Raw genomic sequence first — 25,681 nt, forward strand, 5'->3', positions numbered from 1 at the left:
CCACAAAAGCAGCTCCCTGCCCACCGGGACTTCTCATTCCCCAAGTTCACCTCTCCGCGCCGCATACCTGCTGAATTCTGTGGTTCAGGTTGTGCAGATTGTTGTGGTAATCCTCCAATCAGTTTTCTAGGTGTGCAGGATGGTTTAGTGTTGGTCTGGCTGTATTTCATGGGTGTGAGACACACACAAAACTTCCATGCTCTTCTGCCATCATCTCTATTTTTAGTTTTTAAAGGAACCTCATACTGTTCTCTATATTGGCTGCATCAACCTACATTCGTAGCAACAGTGCATACGAATTCCCATTTCTCTACATCCTGCCCAGCATTGTTTTAATCTCTTGTCTTTTTGATGATCATCATTCTAACAGGTTGAGGTAGTATCTCACGACTTTGATTTGCATCTCCCAGGTGATGAGTGATGTTGAGTATCTTTTAATATACCTGTTAGCCATTGGTATATTTTCTTTGGAAAAATGCCTATTCAAATCCTTTGCCCATTTTTTAAATGGATTATTTGTTTTTTTGTGGGTATTTTTGCTATTGTGTTGTGTAATTTTTTAATATATTTTTGATATTTACCTCTAACTTACTAACTAACTAACTAACTATATACATATACATATATATACATATATATATATATATATATATATATATATATATATATATGTATGGTTTGGAAATATTTCTCAGTCTGCAGGTTGTCTTTTCATCTTGTTGATGGTTTCCTTTGCTGTACAAAAGATTTTTAATTTGATGTAGTCCCACTTGTTTGTTTTTTGTTTGGTTGCTTGTGCTTTAGATATCATGTCAAAAAAATCACTGCCAAGAGTAGGGTTTTTTATTAAGTTTATTTATTTACTTTGAGAGAGAGACTGTGTGTGTGAGCTGGGGAGGAGTAGATAGGCAGAGAGAGAGGGAGAGAGAGTATTCCAAGCAGGCTCCATGCTGTTAGCACAGAGCCCAACACGAGGCTCGAACTCACTAATGATATCGATTTCTGAGCCAAAACCAAGGGTTGGATGCTTAACCGACTGAACCACCTGGGCGCCCTATGGTTTCTGGTGTTACATGTAAGTATCTTTAATCCATTATGAGTTAATTTTTGTGAGTGGTGTAAGGTAGAAGTCTAGTTTCATTTTTTTCCATGGGACTATGCAATTTTCCCACCACAATTAAAAAAAAAATGTTTGTTATTTTGAGAGACAGGGGCAGAGAGAGAGGGAGACAACGAACCCCAAGCACTCTCCACACTGTCAGCCTGAAGTCCCACATGGGTCTCAATCCCACAAACTTCCAGATCACAAGCTGAGCCAAAATCAAGGGTCGGACACTCATTCCTTTGAGCCACCCAGATGCCCCCCAGCCCCATTTTTTGAAGATAATGTCTTTTCTCCATTGAGTATTCTTGGCTCCTTCGTCAAACATGCTTGGGTGTGAGGGCTGTTCTTGAGGCCACCATGGTGGCTATCCCTGTGGCACCCTGGAATTGGTTTCAGGCCTCTGTATTCAGAGGGACTCAGGGAAAAGGGGTGCTGCTTATACTTATTGGGAACACTGTGGACTTGGAGGAAGACGTTCTCCCTGCAGTTGGTATGAACCAGTATCAGGGCTGTGTCTGAGAGGCTGGACTCCATGGCTGAAGAGGGAATCAACTGTGCCCATGCTAGGCTGGAGAAGAGTTTCTGGAAGACTGGGGATCTGTATTACCCATAACACTGGTGAGGCAGCTGAACTGGGAGATGATGGTCTAAGGGCCCTTAGCCCTGTCCTTAGGACCCACCCCACTGTTTGTTCTAGAGCAGTATTGCCAAGGTTAGAGAAACCACCATTTCTGTATATTTCTGGTGAATATGTAACATACTATTACCTCTTTGCAGAGGAATTAGTTCCTGTATGTTTTTTTAAATTTTATTTTTTAATTAAAAAAATGTTTATCAATTGTGAGAGAGTGAGAGAGCATGAACATGTGTTTTATAATTTTTTAATTTTTAAAAAATGTTTTACCAATTTTGAGAGAGTGAAAGAGCATGCACGTGCACACATGCAGGGGAGGAACAGAGAGAGAGTCCCAAGCAGGCTCCACGCTGTCATTGAAGAGCCTGACACAGGGCTCGATCTCACGAACCATGAGAACGTGATCTGAGCTGAAATCAAGAGTCTGATGCTTAAGCGACTGAGCCACCCAGACACCCGATGACTAGGTAATTTTAAATGCTGGATAGAAAGGTCAAGTGCAGCCCTAAGTAATGCACTTGACAAAAGTGTCACCTGTCACACAAGAAAAAGTATATGGTTAGTTCTATATTTTAAAACTTTAGGTTTTTAAGTCCAATATTCCAACACTGATTTGACTTTGATGCTCAGGAAGGGGGTGGAACGTACAGATGGAGCCTCACGTCTAGGGTTTGGGACCATCCGTGGACCTGGAACACCTTTTATTTTGTAGGCATTGTTTTCTGCACAGTCTGGACAGAAGTCAGTCACCATGAAGGCGGGAGAGTGGGCAGCTCTGCAGTGTAGTGAACAGACTAGGAAGACCACAGATTCTTTTCTTTTCCATTGAAGAGCAACACAGGTATTGAGAGAGAAAGGATGCTACTGTCTAATCGGACCTCCTTGCTAGGGGTCGTGCCACACATGCTTCGTTGTTCACTGGCTGTGGACATAGCAGCTTCTCACAGACTACTAGGGTTTTCCACAAAAGGTTCGTGTGAGGTTAACCGGGTAGAGGACAACTAGACTGGCAACAGTGCCAGGGCACTCAGCTTCCCTAATCAAGATCCACATCGACACACGCATGTCTCTGCGGTGGAAACGACTGCCAATTACGGAGTTAAGACCTTATCTGCCTTTTGCCCCTTTTCCATATTAATAAGATTTGGAGATTCTTTTCAGGAAAGTGTCTGTAACTTTTGTTTAAGGGACAGAATGACACTGGCAGACATTTCAGGCCATTTATCCATGAACTCTGTCTTCCCCTTGACCATCTTAATGCCTCCTACCTACCAAACCTGGCAAGAGAGACCATCTGATTCCAGGCTGTTTGTAGTCCTCCCCTGAAAGGAAACACTTTGTATGTAAGTTGATGGCACCGCTTTCCACACGTTTTCCTCGGGAGCTCCACAGTCCAGGCAACTGTGGCACCTAGTCTTCCGCAGTAATGTTTCGGGAAAAGGTAGGCCATGGACTCCCCATTGTGGATTCTCCGAATTGCTTCAGAAAGAATCAGACTGATATCCGCAGTCTCTATCTTGGGACACTGTGGCTTCTGCATGCCATGAGGGACAGTATTCGTCACCACCACCTCATCAATGGAGGACTCCTCACTCAGGCAGGGTCCTCTGCAGACAGGATGCCATCAGTGACCATGACATAGATCTTGTAAACCCTCTCTCTTTCAGTGTCTCCGCAGAAGCAACACATCTTCCTGCATCATCCGTAATGTCATCCACCATGCAGTGTGCCCACCATCATCTCTGACTACAGTTATCGGCGGCTTGTCTTTGGCCATCATCAGCGGCAACTCCAGACCTGGGTGGACAGTAGCATTTTTGACTACTGGGGGAGAATGACGACCTTCATCCATGTCCTGCTCTGTACCCTGGGCTTCTGCGTGGATTACAGCTAACCCCAGATGGAGTCTCTCAGCATATGACTGGGCAGCATCAGGAGACTTTGCTACAATGACCGCATTCCTGTAATTCGCAATTTCTTCCTGGTTATACTGCAACACAAAGGGTGAGGCTCTAAGGTTGTACATGGGAAAGCTGCAAACGCCTTGTATTTACTTTTGATGAAGATCTTTGGTGATCATGTGAGTTAAACCTGCTTTTGCCAGAGTGTTCACCAAGAATTTACACACAGTGGAATGAACCCCTCTTCCTCACCTTGCTCTGCTTGCTGTAGGGGAAATAAGGGATGACTCTAGTAATGTTCCTGGCACGGGCTGTCTTCAGTGCCTAAGCCATGCTCAGTAACTCCATCACAGCTGTATTCACATCTCTGGTTCTTGTCTGTATAATGAAAATATCTTGGCCATGAATAGATTCTTTTATTTCAAGTCTTGCTTCTCCATTGGTCTCTTGATAGACCACAGATTTCCCCAGTTCAGCACCAAGATGCCCAAGGCCACCTAGGACTGGGGCAGAACTTACACTCACTGCGACCTAGCCTTGTAGCCACCTCAGAGCCAGTAGGACCTGTCTATGGAAATGAAGGACATGCATCTATTCCTGGAAGGGAAATTGTTTTTGTGTTTTTTTTTTTGGGGGGGGGGTGGAATTGATCCTACAGATACCCTCCCTGGGGTACAAAATGACAGCAGGGCAAGGATGTTCTTTAAAAGCTCCCAGCCAAGTTGTTGCAAAGGCCACAAAATTATCCAGCAAGATGATAACGGTTGTAATTTTTCTAAGTGATACATTACAAGTTGTTTCCCATCATCAAAAGTACAAGTGTTTGATCTGAACACGGCATGGTTGTGTCTGTAAACTTCAGTAATTCTTTTGGGTCCTAGTGTCTGTGTATGCAGTACTTGTTGGTAGACAGTGCCCTCTGGTGGTTTAGTGGCCAAACTACATGGCGTCTGGATCCATTTCTGTGACCATCATACAAGCTGGGGCTTAACAGAAAGGTATTTTCTCACGGTTCTGGAGAGCAGAAGTCCAATATCAAGGTGTTGACGGGGTCGTTCTCCCTCTTAAAACTCTAGCAAAGAATCCTTCCTTGCCTCTTCCAGCTTCAGGTGGTCACTGGCACTCCTTGGGATTCCTTGGTTTGTGGTTACATCATCCCAACCCCTGCCTTCTCTTCTGTGTCCTCCTCCTTTTTTATAAAGACACCAGTCATTGGACTTAGGGCCCTTCCTGATCTAGCATGATCTCCTCTTTTGTGTGTGTGTGTGTTTATTTAGTTTTGAGAGAGAGAGAGACAGACAGCGAGTGAGCAGTGGAGACATAATTGCTGAGTGTGTGTGTTCCTTGCCTTTGACTGAAGGCAAAGAACCATCCGAACTCTTTGTTCTTCAAGAGCAATACTTTGGTACAACTGGTAATCCTAGGGAGAGCTGCCAGGAAGAAATGCCAGAGGTTTTTCCCTGGGGGATCTTTAAGGTAATCTGCCAAAACTTACGTTGAGTCACCAATGTGGCCAAACTGCTAAGTAAACAAGGAACATGGGGATCTTACTTTTCCGGGGCTACCATAACAAATGATTACAAACTGTACCCAGTTAAAACAACAGCGATCTAGTCTCTTGAAGCTCCAGAGGCCAGAGGTCTGAAATCAAGGTGCTTCCAGGACTGTGCACTCTCTGGTTTCTAGGGAAGACTCTTCCTTACCTCTTCCACCTTCTGGTGGCTAAAGGTGTTTCTTTGCTTATGGCTACATCAGTCCACTCACTGCTTCCATGTTCACAGGCCTCCTCTTCATCCTCAAAACTTCCTCACCTCTGTAAATAAGGGTACATGTGATGGCATCGAGGACCCTCCAAGATAATCCAGGATGGGTTCCACTGCTTGAAATCCCAACTTAATGCATTTGTGACAATATAGAGTAACATTTATTCTTTTGCCACATGTGTTAATCAGTCTAGAATCTCCAGAGCAAACTGAACTGATAGGGTGTGTGTGCATACACATGCTTAGAGGAAGAGAGGGAAAGAGTGAGCGAGAGTGATTTATTTTAAAGAATTGTAAGGAATGACTCACAATTATGGAGGCTGACGAGTCCAAAATCAGCAGGGAGGCCTGCAGGCTGGAGATTCAGGGAAGAGAGAATCAGGGAGATTCAGGCCAAAAAGCATCTGTAGAGTAACATCAGCAAGATGGCAGAGTAGGAAGTCCTATCCCTGGTTTACCCACAGAAACACCAAATTGATGGAGGTCCTGAATCTAGTTAATAAGTTGCAGTCTTCCAGAGGAGCACAAACCAGAGAGAAGCTATAGTGAATGGAGGAAATGGAAAAAGCAGTGTCCTCAGGAAATGTTGGTTTTAGATGGGGTTAGAGGGATTTGAGGCAGGAAGGGAGGGCATAGGTGCAGGTGGAGAGGCAGGAAAACAAATATGTGCTCTGGAGATCCTGGAATATTCTAGGCAGGTGATAGGTTTTAGGCCGGCCTTATGAACTGGAGGTAGTGAGGTTCCACTAACCTGACTAGATCACACAGAGAGAGGAGGGTTGGAAGACGATGCCCATGTTGTTGACCAGCACTTCCAGACCCCCACACTCCTTGAGTAGGAAGTCAAGCAGTGCATGGCTGCTCTGCAGGTCATGGATGTCAGGCAGGGGGAAGCATGGTTGGGAGCATCATGTTCCCCGAGACCTGCTGGCACAGAACACCCATGATGGTGAAGCCTAGTTGGGCCCAGTCACCAGCACCACATGGCTGTAGGTCTACTAGGCTGAGTGAGGCATTAGAGTGCAGAAAGCAGACATGGTAAGACACTTGGGGTGTGCTGTGGGCCCCGTGCACTGGCACAGGTGTATTCTGGTATCTGGGGATGTTACCCCTAGAGCTAGAGGCCCTGCCTCCATCACCCATCAAAGAAGGGGCCAAAGGTTCCAGATGGTTCCCTAATGATGCTATACCAGGTCTGTCTCTCCCAGGTCTGTATCTTAAACCCAACCAGAACTCTCCACTCTTAGGATCCTTCCTCTGAGCTCAGCAGTGGTTCAGGATGGACTGATGTGCTCCTCGGAAAGAAAATGGGTAGTCATAGGCTAATAGGAGCTAGAGATTCATGGTAGTAGAACTAAACATATTTTGGGAAAACCCCATCAGGAAGAAAGGAATATAGCCATTGTGTTGGGAATGTGTCCTTCTTCCTCTGTAGAATGGGAAAGTTTGCCTTCTTCTAAGATGCAGTGAAACTGGTTGTACAGGGAAGTGCTTCTGAGGACACAGATCCCCTGCTTTCTCAGTAGAAACTCAAGAGACAGATACAGAGAATGAGGTCCTGTGCTGGGACTTGGGTGTGGGCAGGACTCCTCCCTCAGTGTGATTCCCAGTGGGCCCCGAGTGGGAGGGAATGTTTGTGAAGCTCACTGTGGCTGAGGAATTGCTTGGGATGTCTGCTTTAATGGTTATAAAGTGCTTATATTTGGTGTAGACCAAGGTTTTAGTTAATAAGTGTTATATATAATTTGGTGTTATTTTTAAGGTATCAAGGAAAAGAGATCTCTGTGATACTGGGATACATTTCCAAACCAGCAGTTGACATGCTATTGTTTTGTCCTAGACATTGATGCTCCTCATGGGTCAGTTTAGAAAAGCCAGATAACAGAGAGAAAATTAATAGCCCCTTTGAAGGGAAAGACTTTTAGGTTGTTTAAAGTTTATTTATTCTGAAAGAGAGAAAAAGAGAAAGAGCAGGGGAGGGGGACAGAGAGAGAGAGAGAGAGAGAGAGAGAGAGAGATCTGAAGTGCGCTCTGTGCTGATGGCAGAGTCCCATGTGGGGCTCGTGAACCTTGAGATAATGACCTGAGCCAAAGTTAGACACTCAACTGACTGAGTCACTCAAGCACCCCCGAAGGGAAAGACATAAAGAATGGACCCAACCCTTGCTTGCAGGGCCCATCAGTTCTCATTTCTGTCAGCCTGAAACCCCTGGTGAAGACTGAAAAATAATCATGAGGGGAGGAAGTCTCTACAACATGGATGCTTCTGTGAGGAGCGGGAGGTGGTGGGAAGCCCCCCGGGAGCCAGGCTGGGTGTGGGGCAGTAAGAAGCTCCCCTCTGGGCCCTGGAGGTGTCAGGCCCCAGTCCGGGGATGCCTACGGAGGGCACTTTGCACCGGCCTTGTTTGCAGCCTGCTCACCTGTATTAGTGCCTTTACTCTTCTCGGCAATCCTATGAGTTCCCCTGAACTGTACACTTGAGGAGATTGACAGACAGCAACAGGCAGGGTTTTGCACAAGGTCGTCGCGTAAGGCAGCAGAGCCAAGACCTTTTTATTTCCAGATGTTTGTCTTGAAAGCTCTCAGAGAGAAAAGTGGGAAGAATAGGACTGCGGACACCCATGTATCCACCAAACTAGCCCCAACAATGATGAGTATTTCACTTTCCTTATATGTTCATCTTCTGTGGAGGCTTTGCTGAACTGTGTTAATGTTACACACTTGGTGACCATTTATCCCTACATGAATAGCACATTAGCCTTGAGGAGATTTGACAGTACTTCTTTCATATGCATTGATACCAATCCATATTCCCTTTTCCCCCTTGTCTCAGGTTGTCTCATGGATATGCCTCTAGTGCCCACTCCCATTTCACACCTTGCAGCTCCTTTTTCTCCAATGACTTTGATATTTAACGAGACCACTGTGGATGTCTATCCGTGGTGGGGTGCCAATGTCATAGTAGAGGCTGATAAAGTATGCTGGCTAGGGATACCCAGCCCCATTCATGAGATTATAAGTCGTCTCTGTTGACTTTCAAGCTAGAACGGCAGATTTGAGTAGGTCCAACAGAGACCATTGGTGTACAAAGGCAACAATATTCACTGTTTGGCTCATTCACTAATGTTTACCAACCCCTGAGTTAAACTGTCCCTTCTCTTGACCTAGCTTATGGTCTGGTAGAATTTGGGCTGGTTGTCACGAAACGATTTGCACACGTGGACATTTACTTAACCTGTTTATTCATCTATGATGTTCATTTATTATTTTCATCAATTTCATTTTTTCCCCTTATATATCACAGAAGAAATCACAAAAGACTTCACAGAATTAGTAGCCAATTCATTGTGAGTATTCGGTATGGACACTGATTCTTCCTTTTATTTATTTATCTTTTTGCTTAAGGAAATTGTTCACAGTGTAAGAGTTCTTTTGGTCAAATCATGGCAGTATCATAATGGGTCCCATGGAGGGAACTGAGGGTGGGGTCCCCATTGTTCAACTTTCTTCTCCGTAACAAACTCCCCGTGAGGCCCCGTAGCATCCGGGGGCAAAAGGGCCAAGTAGACGGGGGTCTCTGCTCCTTCTTCTGGGCTTTTAATGGCTGTAGGTCCACCCATGGCTGTTCTCACCCACCCAGGGGAGCAGGCATTCAGGAGGATCCTGTCTCCCCTCCTCTGCTCACTCAGTTTCCTGGCATGGATTCTGGACAGGACGGTGACACCCATCTTTGACACTCCATATGTAAGCATTTGCATATCAGGCCAGCCCTCGTTTTGGTGCACTCTGTTCTTTACGTCTTCCACAAACTTGTTCATGAGCCCCACCAGCTCCTCCTCTGTGATGGTTTCACTTCTGAACTTCTGCTGCAGTTCTGGGCCACAGTTCTTAAGAGCTACCAAGCTCATTATGCTAGACACATTGACCACTCTGCCTAAAATGCAACACAAATAGTCACATAGAATTGCATGCACGAGATGGGGAGTACCAAAATTCCTGCATTTGTCCATTTGGGAGACAATTACCAGTTTCCTAGGAGGGTTAATGTAGTCTTCTTATATAGGTGATGGACACGATACAGTCTTGAACCTTGTAACAGTCATAATGTCTCAGATGATATCAGAGAAATGATCTCATGGGGAGTGCAGTGCTCAGGTGTCCCATTAAGAGGAGAGAGTGATTTATATAGGAACGTGCTCTCTGAAGGTAAGGAGGCACTCACTGCAATCGTGAGTAGAGAACCACTTTTCTCCACAGGTCACCTTTGAGATCATCTTAACATCTTACGGTCCCATGGCCAGTGCTCTATGAACAAGTGTCTATCAACCAACAAACAACTGATCAGTTTAATGATGACCTTTTGAAGGAGAAAAACTGCATGGTGTGGGCTGTTGCTCTGCTGTAACCAGGCAAAAACAAATCACCTCATGGGCTAATGTGCGTGGCTATTTCCTCTATGTTGGGATTTCATCAACTCAGGAACAGTGAGAAAACACCAGGCAATATGGTCACGGGAAGGGGCGATGGAAAAGTCACATGTTAAAGAGATGCTATAAAAAGAAATGCTACTACATGGATGAATCTTGATAACATTACCCAAAAGAAAGTGGTCAGTCACAAAAGACTACTCATTATATGATTCTCTATACATGGGATGTCCAGAAAAGTAAATGTTCAGACAGAAAATAGATTGGAGGTTGCTAGGACAGTGGGAATGTGAGACCAGAGGGCTGGTGCTAAGGGCACAGGTTCTCCTTGGGGTGATGACAGTGTGCTAATCTTGAAGTGGTGATTGCTCCACACCTCTGTCCATTTACTAAACTCCACTGAATTGCATACCTGAAATGGGTGAAGTGTAGGATGTGTGAATTGTATCTCTGCAAATCTGTTAAAAGTGTTAATCTCACAGTTCTCACTAATTCTTTTTCAAAAATGTAGTCAATATTCATAAAAGTGAACTTATATTGACATGTATAAATAGTTTACTATTTTTCTATTTACATGAGTATCTTTAGCCTAATAGAAAGGTTATGAGAATTTATGAACAATAAGAGCTTCACTAAAATTAGCAAACTGTCCCTGTTTTATGAAAATATTCAGGAAGAACAGTCATAGTCAGTTAACTCTGAGCTCCATCCCACTAAGGAATGGCAGTGTCATACAAGTTTCTTGAAAAAGAGAATGCATGACACTATAGCCCTCCTCTCTGCCCATCACCCACTTTCCCCTCTCCCTCCCCCCCCTCCCCCATCTACCCTTAGTTCTCAGTCCTTAAGAGTCTCTTATGGTTTGCCTCCCTCCCTCTCTGTTACTTTTTTTTCCCCTTCTGCTCCCCCATGGTCTTCTGTTAAGTTTCTCAAGATCCACATATGAGTGAAAATATATGGTATCTGTCTTTCTCTGCCTGGCTTATTTCACTTAGCATAATACCCTCTAGTTCCTCCCATATTGCTACAAATGGCTAGATTTCATTCTTTCTCATTGCCAAGTAGTATTCCATTATATATATAAACCACATCTTCTTTATCCATTGACCCAGCAATAGCACTGCTAGGAATTTACCCGAGGGATACAGGAGTGCTGATGCATAGGGGCACATGTACCCCAATGTTTGTAGCAGCACTTTCAGCAATAGCCAAATGATGGAAAGAGCATAAACACCTTTTAGAAAGGGGTCAGTTATTCCAGTCCTTCCTTTCATCTACAACATGTTAAGTGTCAGTTTAATGGAACTTATTTGTCAAATGTTTTAGTAAGCACCTCTCAGGTTTTATTATTTACCAATATTTAGATTTATTGTATTTTCAAAAATATCATCCGCCTGTCTGACAATAAAAACAATACACATTAATGATTCAAAGTTGCAAAACACAGAAGTGTATGAAATAAGACAGGGGCAGAGGAACCCACCCTGGGTAACTGGTATACCAGAAAGACAGCAACATTACTCATAGGGGCTTGGAGCCATTTTCTTCTGTACCTTTAGTATAGTCAGTAATGGAGAAACTCTACTAACTGTCTGTAGGCTGTTGCCCTCTTGTCTATTCTGTGTTGTCCCTCTCAGGAAGTCCAGTATCAGGTGTGAAAATGGTTACCTGTGTATATGAGGGAAGCCTGACAGGGAGTAGAAGGTTTTGTAGGTAAATTCCTCATAGTAGATGCTGCAACCATTCCCTCAACCCAGGCCTGTCCCCTGCACTGACCACATCTGCAAGTGGCAGGCTGGCTGTCAGCGGGCTTCACCTCAGAGCTGGGTGAGATGGTAGACCCTCTGGTGTGACAGCTCAGGACAGGAAACACAAGTGCAGAAATAGGAAGTACTTATGGAGTTTATACACCCAAGAGTCTGATCCAAACATTTTGTCTCCAGAGTAGACTCATGGCTTTCATGTGTCATTTTGAGAACTCTGAGCTGGAATGCACGCAGCCCGTGCGCTGCGAAGTTTAAGGGTGGGGTGCCTGGATGGCTTAGTCAGTTAAGCAACTGATTCTTGATTTCAACTCAGGTCATGATCTCACGGTTCGTGGGTTGGAGCCCCACGTTGGGCTCCGTGCTGACAGTTTGGAGCCTGCTTGGGATGCTCATTCTCGCTCTCTGCCCCTCCCTCACTCGTGCCCTCTCTGTCAAATATAAGTAAGTAAACTTAAAAGAAAAGAAGTTTATGGACCATCCATAAGACCTTGTGATAAGGGTGTGTGAGTGCATTTGAGTGTGTCGTATGTCTGCATGTGAGTGTGTGCGAAAGAGACTGGATGTGTGACTGTAAGTGTGTGACCTGTATGAGGTAGCGTGTAAAGGAATTGCCCCGTCACAATCAGTGTGAAAGCATGTCACCCAGATACGAAAGGACTCTTGTTCTGGTGGGGCTGGCGTGTGTCTCAGGCTTATAGTCTATCCAGGCCATTACTCTGTATGTGGCCAGGGATCTATTTAGGAACATCTCTCCCTCTCCAAACTTCAGTGTCCTAAAGCACAGCCACAGTGATCTCCACACCACAAGGTATTTTAGACATCATCTCATCTGGGGTCACAAACTTCAAGGGCAGCATTTGACTCTCAAGGCTATTCAGAATCTGTAAGCCCAAGCTGGTTCTCATGACCTTTGATGGTTTAACATTTGTCACATTCCCTGGAAGATCCATGTTTTCTAATATCAAGAGGACCAGTTCTTTAGTGTCTTGACTGATAAGGGTTTTTCAGAAAACACTTCAAGTTTTGAAATGTGCCTCCTGTGGTTTTCCCTGAGGTACCTGGGGGTCTTGCTATAAGGAAGGCATTGTCCCAATAGAGCAGAGTCCTTTTATTTTCTGTTTCTCTTGCCTTACTGGGTAAGGCTTCATTTGAAGAAGGGATATGTAGGGAAAATGATTTGAGGACCTTGAGTAGTGGGAAGAACCACTAGTTTGGAGGTCACATGACCTTGGTCTTCAGCCAGCTGTGCTTGTGACCTTGAAATCCATTATTCCTCCAGGTTCTTAATGGGGACCATATATAAAATGCCTAGCACATCACACCTAGAAATGTCCAGCCACCTATCCTTTCTAGAGTCAATATGTCAGAGGGAGTGTGAGTGAGATACATTTGCTATTGTAACTTTCTCTCCAAATTTCTCTAGTGGCTTTTAAGACTATAGGATATTGCAAAGCAGTACCTTCTCAAAGGAAGGTTGAGAACAACTTCTGTAAGGTTTCCTTGGTTACAGTAGCCTTAATAAGACCATATTATTGCCTAGTATTTTAAGCTTATATCTGATGAGCAAGAGTGCTCAGCTTTCCAATGTTTGTTCAATTCCTTAGAGATGATTATACCTTAATATCTTTTTGAAATAAATGTAGAGTATAATTTAAAGAGTGAAAGAATAACAACAGCTTATCCTTTTAAAGAGAATATCTTTCAAATTCAGGAATAGGAATTTTGGTGGAATGAGAGTGAAATGATATGGAATGTGGGAAGGGATTTATATGACTTTGATACTAATTGCATGGTTAAGACTGGTGATAGGCACCTGGTTGTTTTAAGTTCTTATCTTCATTTTCTGCCTAAATGGTTTAACTAAAACCGTTACTGAAAAGAGGATTAAAATATAAGAAGAATTGGAGTCCCTGAGTGGCTCAGTTGGTTAAGCGTCAACTCTTAATTTTGCTCAGGTCATGATCTCTTGGCTCATGAGTTCAAGGCTCCTTTGGGCTCTGCAATGAAAGCATGGGGCTGGCTTCTCTCTCTCCTACTCTCTCTGCCTCTCCCTACTGGCTCTCTCTCTTCCTCTCTCTCTCTCTCTCTCTCAAAATAAATAAATAAATAAATAAATAAATAAATAAATAAATAATCTGAAAAAAATGTAAGAATAGCGGTGCCTGGATGATTCTGTTGGTTAAAAAAATAAGAAAAATCAACATTTACTATCTCTCAATATCCTTAAAGTCACAATTCTGTCTTTTGGTTTGTCCTTACGCACCTAAAAACAGAGCACACGTTGGCCTTTTGCATGTGTTCTGACCCGCAGAGAACTGGTGGATGTCATTGGAGATTGTTCTTTGTATCCTGGTTTCTGAAGTATGGGGGAGGAAGGACAGCATTTCCTTTGGCTGCCCTAGCTAGGACTTCTCCCAGATAGTCTCCCCAAAGAGGGTAATGTCCTGATAACATGAACCACTGTGGCTGCCATCCCCTCAAATAATGGAAGAACTCTCTTATTTCCAAAGGCAAGGGAACCCTGGTCTTACACTGAGAACAGAGCTTGCATTTTCATGGCCCTGAGTCTAGTTTTCCTGAGGCAAGATCAATATTTGATTAGAGCCTGCCTTAGCAAATGCAGAAGAACACTCATTCCTCATTCAGGCCTGAGGCCTAATACACAGCAGGCACCCACACTGCTTAGTAAGTGAGAAAACAATCAGCCAGAGTATGATTTTTGCCTTTTAAGGGGAATACGTGTAGGATGTGTGAGGCTGGCACACGGGACTCGTCTAACATTAACGTTGTGGTGAGTAAAGGAGTCGGGGGACATTTGAGAGCTGCCCTTTGGGTGCCAGAGAAGCCAGTGGTAGAAGAAGTGGTGGAAGTTTCCAGGAATGAAGAGGCAATGGAGGCAGAACTGAGGGTAAACTGTACACGCATGTACTCATTCAAGCCAGACATCCTAATCTTTCTAAAAGTATCAGCTTATTTAATTAGTGTACTGAATGGGTGGTGGTTCCCCATCACATTAACGTGGGGGTGAATATTGCAGTAGTTTACAGCCAAGGAATTGTGGCAGTTTGTTTGTGCAAACAATGATCAAGGTGAAGGGAAGTTGATGGGCCTGGACTTTGGCAGGTCTGATGACAGAGATCGCTATGAATTGTGCTCGGGATTGGACTTTGCTCTTGAAGGGCTTTTGCGAGAAAGTGAGCACTCAGGGAGTACAGAGAATAACCAGAAAGGAAAAGACAGAAGAAGCAGCATCTCTTAGGAAGGTTTCAATTGTCCAGAAATGACAGCCGAGTCTCTGTTGGAGAGTTGGGATGGAGAAAGCTGGAAGCTTTCCCCCACGTTGGAAGCTTGGGGGACAAAATCTATAGGACAACTGTTAGGACCTGGTCAGTGATAATCAGGAGGTGGGCATGGTGACCTCATTTTTCATGGTGGGTGGATGGAGTGGTCCATGACCAGGATGATATTGGGAAATCACAGGTGTCGTCTGGACACATTTGAGATGCTTAGGTGGGGGATTGGGTGGGCAGCTGGAGGGGTCGGATCTGAGGAGGGAAGGGAGGGCATCCTGAGGAGAAGGAGAGGTAGGAAGAGAATGCTCTAGGGAATGTTCTAGGCAGGTGACAGATTTTAGGGGAGCCTGAGAAGTTTGGATGGTGAAGAGTCCACTAGCCTGAATAAAATCACTCAGAGGAAGGCAGAAGGAAGAGAAAGGGTCCAGGAAGGAATTCCCAGGAAAGTGCACCTGTGAGGGGTACAGAGGCAGGAAAGGCCTTTGTGAGGAGAATTTGAAATGAAGATGTGAAGGACAAGAAAGAGCCAGTTGTGAAAGGCCAGCAGGACAGAAGGCACTGCTCGCTGCTGGACACACGTGTACAGAGTCCTGAGGAGAAGGGCACCTGTGTGGTGGGGACACAGCAGTGAAGCGGGTGTGGCTGAGAAGCGAGAGGGAGCAGGGCCCTTAGATAAGGTCAGAGAGGCAGGAGCCAGATCATTCCAGAAATGGCACTGCTTGGGCCCCTGATCACACCTACCTTGGGGTTTCATTAGAGGCAGCAGTTCTGTGCACACGTTTCGAGTACCAAAGAAGTTTGTTTTCACTGTCAATTCTGCTTTAATATGTAAGGGTGTGTGATCATCAACTGGTAAGGAAGAAGGAGAATAGGTCAGTAAGCAGTTGCCTCCTGAGAATATTCCATGAAGTGACGATAGCATTTTTTTTTTTTTTCATTTGCAAAAGTGAATTCTCAGCCATTTCTGTGTTAGGTAACACTGTTGTCCCGGTGTGAATTATCTGGCTGGCTGATGCCGTGTAGCTTTGTAACTTGGCACCACTTGGGGATGCTAAGGGAAGGGTGCACAATGGGTTTTCTGTGTACCTTTGTTTACAATATGTTGTTTATTGCAAAATAGGTTAATATTTACCAAATGACTCAGACCCAAACAGAAAGAAACTTGGAGAAACCTGGGTGAGGTCCATGAGAATCTGATCCATGCCAGTGTGAAGGTCCTCTGGCTGGAAATGCTTGCAACTGCTGGAAGGTCCTGCTCTCCCTGTGTCTCCAGTCCATCTTCTTCCCTAGGGAAGCCGTTCTAGATCCCCTCAGAGCTCTGGACCCCAGAGCAGCAGTTTAGACACCAGCCCCAAACCCACCCTGGCTGGTCCCCTAAGAGAGGTCTCCTGGCCTAAGAGTTAGTTCCCACGTTCTTACTATCAAGGGCAATGCCCGCGTTGTTGACCAGCACGTCCAGGCCCCCGTACTCCTTGCGCAGGAAGTCACGCAGGGCGCCGATGCTCTGCAGGTCATCGATGTCCAGCAGGTGGAAGCGCGGACTCAGGCCCTCGCCCTGGAGCTGCTGCACGGCCGCCCGTCCCCGCGCCTCGTCCCGTGCCGTGAGCACCACGTCCCCGGAGAACTGCCGGCACAGGTCACGCGCGATGGCCAAGCCGATGCCCTTGTTGGCCCCGGTCACCAGGGCCACGCGGGTGTCTGAACACATAGCTGTGGGGAACGCGAGCGAGGCCCTGTGTGTGGAGCCGATGGTGCTGTGGGCCACACCGAGGGCTAGTGGTGCGGAGGCCTGGCCACAGTCAGAGATGCCACTAGAACTATGTTCTTGGTTCCAGTGCTGTGACTCCTAGAGCCGAAGCCCCACCCCTTCCTTCCATGAAAGGAGGGGCCAGAGCGCCAGAAGTTTTCCTGATGGCGCTGTGTCAAATCCGTACTTCACGGGGCTGCACCTCGAGCCCAACCAGGACTGTGTCCTCTTAAGATGCTACCTGTGAGCCAAGCAATGGTTTGAGGTCGACCGATGGGCTCCCCAAACTAAGGTGGTTGGCTTTGGGTTAATAGGGGGTTAGTGATTCATGGTAGGCGAGTTAAAATTATTTTCGGAAAACCTCAAAAGTAAAGAAGGAGTACGTATATTGTCTTGGGACAATATCCCCTGTCCTTCTTGCTTTGCAGAATGAGAAAGGTTGCTTTCTTCCAAGATGCAGTGAAGTTGCTTGCACAGGGGAACTGCGTCTGAGGACGCAGTCCCCTTTGGTCTGAGGACACTGTCCCCTTTGCTCTTTTAGGAGAATCTCAAGAGGGAGAAACAGAGAATTAGGTCCTGTGGTGAGACTGGGTGTGAGCAGGGCTCCTCCCTCTGTGTGATTCCCAGTGGGCCCCAAGTGGAAGGGAATGTTTAGGAACACTTACTGTGGAGTGTAAACCAAGGAGTTGCTTGGAATGTTTGATCTAATGGTTACATAATCTCCTGTTTGCCTATACTGCCTATTTCTTATGTTTGTCCAAGGTCACAGTTGCTAAGTGTTATATACAAATAGGTGTTATTTTTAAAGCATCAAGGAAAAAAGATCTCTGTGATACTGGGGTACATTTCCAACCCAGTAGTTGACATGCTACTGTTTTGTCCTAGAATTTGTTATTCATCGTGGGTCAGTTTAGAAAAGCCAAATAACAGAGAAAATCATAGCCCTTCTGAAGGGAAAGACTTTTAAAGTGTGGACCCAACCCTTGCTTGCAGGGCCCATCAGTTCTCATTTCTGTCAGCCTGAAACCCCTGGTGAAGACTGAAAAATAATCATGAGGGGAGGAAGTCTGTACAACATGGATGCTTCTGTGAGGGGTGGGAGGTGGTGGGAGGCCCCCCGGGAGCCAGGCTGGGTGTGGGGCAGTAAGAAGCTCCCCTCTGGGCCCTGGAGGTGTCAGGCCCCAGTCCGGGGATGCCTACGGAGGGCACTTTGCACCGGCCTTGTTTGCAGCCTGCTCACCTGTATTAGTGCCTTTACTCTTCTCGGCAATCCTATGAGTTCCCCTGAATTGTACACTTGAGGGGATTGACAGACAGCAACAGGCAGGGTTTTGTGCAAGGTCGTCACGTAAGGCAGCAGAGCCAAGACCTTTTTATTTCCAGATGTTTGTCTTGAAAGCTCTCAGAGAGAAAAGTGGGAAGAATAGGACTGCGGACACCCATGTATCCACCAAACTAGCCCCAACAATGATGAGTATTTCACTTTCCTTATATGTTCATCTTCTGCGGAGGCTTTGCTGAACTGTGTTAATGTTACACACTTGGTGACCATTTATCCCCACATGAATAGCACATTAGCCTTGAGGAGATTTGACAGTACTTCTTTCATATGCATTGATACCAATCCATATTCCCTTTTCCCCCTTGTCTCAGGTTGTCTCATGGATATGCCTCTAGTGCCCACTCCCATTTCACACCTTGCAGCTCCTTTTTCTCCAATGACTTTGATATTTAACGAGACCACAGTGAATGTCTATCTGTGGTGGGGTTGCCCATGTCATAGTAGAGGCTGATAAAGTATGCTGGCTAGGGACACCCAGCCCCATTCATGAGATTATAAGTCGTCTCTGTTGACTTTCAAGCTAGAACGGCAGAGACAACAATATTCACTATTTGGCTCATTCACTAATGTTTACCAACCCCTGAGTTAAACTGTCCCTTCTCTTGACCTAGCTTATGGTCTGTTAGAATTTGGGCTGGTTGGCACGAAACGATTTGCACACGTGGACATTTACTTAACCTGTTTATTCATCTATGATGTTCATTTATTATTTTCATCAATTTCATTTTTTCCCCTTATATATCACAGAAGAAATCACAAAAGACTTCACAGAATTAGTAGCCAGTTCATTGTGAGTATTCGGTATGGACACTGATTCTTCCTTTTATTTATTTATCTTTTTGCTTAAGGAAATTGTTCACAGTGTAAGAGTTCTTTGGTCAAATCATGGCAGTATCATAATGGGTCCCATGGAGGGAACTGAGGGTAGGGTCCCCATTGTTCAACTTTCTTCTCCGTAACAAACTCCCCGTGAGGCCCCTTAGCATCTGAGGGCAAAAGGGCCAAGTAGACGGGGGTCTCTGCTCCTTCTTCTGGGCTTTTAATGGCTGTAGGTCCACCCATGTCTGTTCTCACCCACCCAGGGCAGCAGGCATTCAGGAGGATCCTGTCTCCCTCCTCTGCTCACTCAGTTTCCTGGCATGGATTCTGGACAGGACGGTGACACCCATCTTTGACACTCCATATGTGAGTGCCCTCGTATCAGGCCTGCCCTCCTTCCTGTGTACCCCACTCTTTGTGTCTTCCACGAACTTGTTCATGAGCCCCACCAGCTCCTCCTCTGTGATGGTCTCACTTCTGGAGTTCTGCAGTTCTGAGCTGTAGTTCTTAAGAGCTATGAAGCTCGTTATGCTAGACACAGTGACCACACTGCCTAAAATACAACACAAATAGTCACATAGAATCACATGCATGAGAATGATGAGTACCAAAATTCCTGCATTTGTCCATTTGGGAGACAATTAGCAGTATGCTAAGAGTGTTAATGTAGTCTTCTTATATAAGTGAAGGATACGATACAGTTTTGACCTTTGTAACACTCATAATGTCTCAGATGATGTCAGAGAAATGATCTACTGGGAGAGCACAGTGCCCAGATGTCCCATAAAGAAAAGAGAGTGAGGGGCACCTGGGTGGCTCAGTCCGTTCAGTGGCTGACTTTGGTTCGGGTCATGAACTCATGGTCCATGGGTCCGAGCCCCGCGTCGGGCTCTGTGCTGATAGCTCAGAGCCTGGAGCCTGCTTTGGATTCTGTGTCTCCCTCTCTCTCTGCCCCTCCCCTGCTCATGCTCTGTCTCTCTCTGTCTGAAAACTAAAAATAAATTAAAAACAAAAGAAAAGAGAGTGATTTATATGGGAACATGCCATCTGAACGTGAGGGGGCACTCACTGCAATTATGAGTAGAGAACCACTTTTCTTCACAGGTCGCCTTTGAGACCATCTTAACATCTTATTGTCCCATGGCCAGTGCTCTGTGAATGGTTGTCTATACCAAAGAAACAATTGATCAGTTTATTGATTACCTTTTGTAGGAGAACAGACTGCATGGTTTTGTGGGCTGTTGCTCTGTTGTAACCAGGTAAAAACAAATCACCTCATGGGCTAATGTGCATGGCTATTTTCTCTATGTTGGGATTTCATCAACTTGGGAGCAGTGAGAAATTACCAGGCAATATGGTCATGGGAAGGGGCTGTGGAACAGTCACATGTTAAAGAGGTGCTATAAAAAGAAATGCTACAACATGGATGAATCTTGGTAACATTACCCAAAAGAAAGTGGCCAGTCACAAAAGTGACTATTCATTATATGATTTTCTTAAAAAAAATTTTTTTTCAACGTTTATTTATTTTTGGGACAGAGAGAGACAGAGCATGAACGGGGGAGGGGCAGAGAGAGAGGGAGACACAGAATCGGAAACAGGCTCCAGGCTCTGGGCCGTCAGCCCAGAGCCTGACGCGGGGCTCGAACTCCCGGACCGCGAGATCGTGACCTGGCTGAAGTCGGACGCTTAACCGACTGCGCCACCCAGGCGCCCCTATATGATTTTCTTTATACAGGATGTTCAGAAAAGTAAATGTTCAGACAGGAAATAGACTGCAGGTTGCTTCAGGTAGTGGGATTGCAGGAAAAGAGGGCTGGTGCTAAGGGCACAGGTTCTCCTCGGGGTGATGACCATATGCTAATCTTGAAGCAGTGATCATTCCACAAGTCTGTCCATATACTAAACTCCACTGAATCGCATATTTGAAATGGGGGAAGTGTATGATATGTAAATTGTATCTCAGTAAAACTGTTAAAAGTGTAAACCAATTTCACAGTTGTCACTAATTCTTTTTAAAAATATAAATATTCATAAAAGTGAGCGGTTATTGACATGTATAAATAGTTTACTATTTTTGTATTTAAATGAGTATCTTTTGCCCAATAGAAAGGTTATGAGAATGTACCAATGATAAGAGCTTCAAGAAATTTAGGAAACTGTCCCTGTTTTATGTCAATATCCTGGAAAGACAGAATGGCAGTGCCACATAAGTTCACTGGGAGAGACAATGCATGACCCTGTGACTCTCATTAAGTGGTGTTTAGAGATAATTAAAATGAGTTAAAGAAACTCTCTTAGTAATGTAACTATTTTCTAAGGTGAACACTTTTTAGAAAGGGGTCAGTGATTCCAGTCTTTCCTTTCATCTACAGCATGTTAAGTGTAAGTTTAATGGAACATATTTGTCAAATGTTTAATAAGTACCTGTCAGATTTTATTACTGACCACTAATCATATTTATTTTACTTTCAAAAATATTATCTGCCTGTGTAATAATAAAAATAAAATATGTTTTAGGAATCAAAATTGCAACACATTGAAATGTTTGAAATAAAAAAAGATGGGGGCAGAAGAACCCACCCTGGGTAACTGGTATACCAGAAAGGCAGCTGCATTTACTCACAGGGGTTGGAACCATTTTCTTATGTACCTTTAGTATAGTCAGTAGAGGGAGAATCTCTACTAATTTTCTGTACTGAAGTGATGACCTCTTGTCTATTCTGTATTGTTTATCTCAGGAAGTTTAGAATCACCTGTGAGAATGCTTACTAGGGTATATGAGAGAAGTCAGATGGGGAGTAAAAGGTTTTGTGTGGAAATTCCTAGATGTGGATGCCACAACCATTCTCTCTTCCCAGGCATATCCCACCCACTGACCACATCCCCAAATGGACAGGGGGGCTGTTAGGGGACTTCTCCTTGGAACTGGGAGAGATGGTAGACCCTTCTGGTCTGACAGTCCAGAACAGGACACACACAGGAATGGGAAGCATTTGTAGAGTTTACACAGCAGAGATTCTGATCCAAACATTTTGTCTCCAGCGTGGACTCATGGCTTTTAAGAGTTATTGTGAGGACTGTGAACTGAAATGCATACAGTCTATGCACAAAGAAGTGTATGGGCCATCCCGATGTCCTTGTTTTATGGGTGTATGAGTGCATGGGAGTGAGTGATGTGTGAGTGTGTTTGAGAAAGAGACTGTGTGTGTGACTGTGTGTGACACTGTGTGTGAGGTGGTATGTAAAAGGGTTGCCTTGTCACAGTCACTGTGAAAAGCTGATAACCTAGGTAAGAAAGGACTCTTGCGCTGGTGCGGCCAGGGTGTGTGTTGGGCTTACAGTTTATCCAGACCATTACTGTGTATGTGACCAGGGATTTATTGTTAGGAAATCTCTCACCGTCTCCTACTCTTCAAACCTCACTGTCCTCAAGCAGAGCCACAGTGATCTACACAACACAGGATATTTTAGACACCATCTCATCTGGGGTCACAAAGTTCCAGTGCATTACTTGATTCTCAAGGCTATTCAGAGTCTGTCTATAATTCCAAGCTGGTTTTCATGACCTTTGATGATTTAACATTCATCACATTCCCTGGAAGATTCATGTTTTCTAATATCAAGAGGACCAGTTGTTAAGCCTCTGGACTGACAAGAGATTTTTAGAAAACACTTCAGAGTTTTAAAATGTGCCTCCTGTGGTTTTCCATGAAATACCTGGGCCCTGTAATAAGGAAGATATTGGCCCGATCAAGCACAGTCCTCTTATTTTCTGTTTCTCTGGCATTACTTTGTACGGCTTCATTTGAAGAAGGGAGATGTAGGGAAAATGATGTGAGGTCCTCGAGGAGTGAGAAGATCCACTAGTTTGGATGTCACATGACCTCCGTCTGCAACCAGATGTGCTTGTGACCTTGAGATCCATTATTCCTCCATGTTCTTAATGGGGACCATATATAAAATGCCCAGCACATTACATCTAGAATGTCTGCCCATCTATCCTCTCTAGAATCAATATGTCAGACTATGTGTGTGTGTGTGAGTGAGATACCTTTACTATTGTGATTTTTGCCACCAAATTCCTCAATAGCTTTTCAGGCTATAGGATGTTGCAAAGCAGTACCTTCTTTTTTTCAAAAAAATTTTTTTTCAACGTTTATTTATTTTGGGGACAGAGAGAGACAGAGCATGAACGGGGGAGGGGCAGAGAGAGAGGGAGACACAAAATTGGGAACAGGCTCCAGGCTCTGAGCCATCAGCCCAGAGCCCGACGCGGGGCTCGAACTCCCGGACCACGAGATCGTGACCTGGCTGAAGTCGGACGCTTAACGGACTGCGCCACCCAGGCGCCCCAAAGCAGTACCTTCTTAAATGAGTGTTGAGAACACCTTCTTTAAGGTTTCCTTGGTAAGTGTAGCGTTAATAAGACTGTATTTCCAACTACTACTTTAAGTTAGTATCTGAAGAAGAATGTTCAGATTTCCAACGTTCGCTCAATTCCTTAGAGTACTTTAAGTTAATATCTGATGAAGAATGTTCATATTTCCAACATTTGCTGGATTCTTTAGAGATGAGGATACTGTAATATCTTTTTGAAATAAAACCACAGAATAATTTAAAGAGAATAAATGGGAGCAACAGCTTATTTCTCTATAGAGAATAATTTTCAGGGCACCTGGGTGGCTATATCGGTTAAGTGTCCAATGTCAGCACAGGTCATGATCACATGGTTTGTAAGTGTTGGAGCCTGTAGCCTGTAGCAGTTATATATATACACGTATGTACATACATATATATATATATATATATATGTACGTACATATGTATATAGTGTTGTTTTTATGGTATCCTGGAAAGAAGATGTTTGTCATGGATTGCCAAAGTAGCAATTGAGATTCTACTGTGTTGCTCTACACATTGAGTTTCCTCACAGTCAGTGTAGAAATACAAGTTCACAGGGAGGAAATTATTAGCCCTTTTGATGTGAAACACTTTTAAAATGAGGACCCTACCCTTCTTTTCTGGGTCTACCAACTTTCATTTGGGTAAGCCTGAAAATCCCTGGTGAAGAGTGAAAAGTAATCAGTGAGTAGAGGCACCTTTAGAACAGGGATGTTAGAACATGGACAACAGCAGATGTGTTGCCCATGATATACTAGAGGCTGGTGAAAAATGCTGCCTGGCACATCCAACCATGCGCATTGGCTCTAGGTTCTTTCAGCTATAAGAGCAGATCTGAGTAGATCCTATAGGGACTCCGTGTCCTGCAAATGTAAAACACTTATTTGTCCCTTTCTATGTTTGCTTCCCCTTGAACTAAACTGTGTGTAACTTCTCTTGATCTAATTAGGTGTATTAGATTTTTCAGGAAGTTTTGAATATACAGTCTATACACACAGGCATTCATAAAGAACCATTTATCCATTTCTGGTGTTCACTATTTCACTGATCTCTTTTGTCTCTGCCTTTTCACAGAAAAAAATTTTAAAAAGGAAAAAAAAAAAAGAGGTTAGAACGGGAGGGAGCCAAAACATAAGAGACTCTAAAAACTGAGAACAAACTGAGGGTTGATGGGGGGTGGGAGGGAGGGGAGGGTGGGTATTGGTTATGGAGGAGGACACCTGTTGGGATGAGCACTGGGTGTTGCATGGAAAGCAATTTGACAATAAATTTCATATTTGGAAAAAAATGAATAAAAATAAAAATAAAAAAAATCCTCTATAGAATTAGCAACCTAGTGAAATTAAATACTAGTAGGGATATTTCACACTTTGGGTAGGGATACTATTGACATTGAAAGAGTCCTTTTGGGCAAGGGAGGGGGTATCACAGAGGGGCCCATGGATGGAGGTGTGAATTCAGCTCTCCACTGTTGAACTTTTTTCTGTTTAATAAACTTCCCATGAGGCCCTTCAGCATCAGAGGGCAAACGGGCAAGGAGATGAGGGTCTCTCTCCTTCTTTGGGGTTTTTAGAGGCTTTAGGTCCAGCCATGTATGATCTCACCCACCCTGCCAGGGCAGCAGGCATTCAGGAGGATCTTGTCCCCTCTCCTCTGCTCACTCAGTTTCCTGGCATGGATTCTGGACAGGACCGTGACACCAATTTTTGTCACTCCGTATGCAGTATCAGGCCAGCCCTCCTTCCTGTACATCCTGTTCTTTGTGTCTTCCACGAACTTGTTCATGAGCCCCACCAGCTCCTCCTCTGTGATGGTTTCAGTTCTGAACTTCTGCTGCAGTCCTGGGCTGCAGTTTTTAAGCGATCTGAGGCTCACTATGCTCACACATCGACCAATCTGCCTAAAATACAACACAAAATGTTATGGAGAAGGGCAAAGAAAGATGAATTCCAGTTTCTCTAAGATTTGGTACTAGAAAATTTCCACTGAAGTATCATGAGTTTGCTGTGAGCATTAATGAAGACTGCCTGCATGAGTCAAGGACAGGATGGTCCTTAACTTGTTATACCCATAATGTCTCCGATGATGCCTGAGAAATGCTCTGGTGGGGAGGGCGCCAAGCAGATGCTCCACAGGAAATCGGAAATGGCTCCTACAAGAACAGGCTAAGGAGAATATAAAGGACACTCACTGCCTTCATGAGCGGAGTACCTCTTTCCCCTGAAGGCCACCTCTGGGATCACCCGAGGATTTCATGGTCGCTTGGGCCATGCTCTACAAACAGATCTCTACCAACCAACAAAGAGCTGACTGGTTTAAGGAGGGCAGCTACATCTACTCTGCTCAAGGATGGTAAAAGCAAATTAGTAGAGTGGGCTGACTTGCACGGTGATTTCTGTCTGTTTGGGTCTCTAAGTTGCGTGTCTATAATGTTACGGCCTGAGAATATGGTCATGGGGAGAGGCAGTGGAAAGCTGGGG

General features: G+C 44.6%; 2 protein-coding genes and 1 pseudogene across 2 annotated transcripts; all 3 read right to left on the reverse strand.

Moving 5' to 3' along the window:
- Positions 1 to 3,006: 3,006 nt before the first annotated feature.
- On the reverse strand, positions 3,007 to 4,121 carry LOC122491189 (annotated as a pseudogene).
- Positions 4,122 to 8,848: 4,727 nt separating this feature from the next.
- Positions 8,849 to 16,719, reverse strand: LOC122491191 (carbonyl reductase [NADPH] 1-like). The gene is made up of 3 exons (XM_043593640.1): positions 16,309 to 16,719; positions 15,631 to 15,738; positions 8,849 to 9,337 (listed from the first exon to the last, which is right to left on the reverse strand). Exons 1-3 carry the CDS (start codon positions 16,595 to 16,597, stop codon positions 8,856 to 8,858), a joined length of 879 nt encoding a protein of 292 aa, XP_043449575.1. The 5' UTR covers positions 16,598 to 16,719; the 3' UTR covers positions 8,849 to 8,855.
- Positions 16,720 to 18,872: 2,153 nt separating this feature from the next.
- LOC122492252 (carbonyl reductase [NADPH] 1-like) lies at positions 18,873 to 25,472 on the reverse strand. Its single transcript, XM_043595970.1, is given in 4 exon segments — positions 18,873 to 19,093; positions 19,096 to 19,413; positions 24,806 to 25,097; positions 25,413 to 25,472. Coding segments are annotated over 4 exon segments (891 nt in total).
- Positions 25,473 to 25,681: the final 209 nt, after the last annotated feature.

Source organism: Prionailurus bengalensis, chromosome C2, assembly GCF_016509475.1.
Source record: "Prionailurus bengalensis isolate Pbe53 chromosome C2, Fcat_Pben_1.1_paternal_pri, whole genome shotgun sequence".
NCBI lineage: Eukaryota > Metazoa > Chordata > Mammalia > Carnivora > Felidae > Prionailurus > Prionailurus bengalensis.

What these genes read in the sequence shown, in the direction of transcription:
- LOC122491191 (XM_043593640.1), bottom strand. Translation starts at nt 16,597, where the DNA reads ATGTGTTCAGACACCCGCGTGGCCCTGGTGACCGGGGCCAACAAGGGC. An exon ending in CGCGGGCATTGCCCTTGATA is followed by an intron (nt 15,739 to 16,308) that starts GTAAGAACGTGG and finishes CTTCCTTACCAG; the next exon opens with TTGATGATCACACACCCTTA. An exon ending in GCCTCTAATGAAACCCCAAG is followed by an intron (nt 9,338 to 15,630) that starts GTAGGTGTGATC and finishes GTTGCATTTTAG; the next exon opens with GCAGAGTGGTCAATGTGTCT.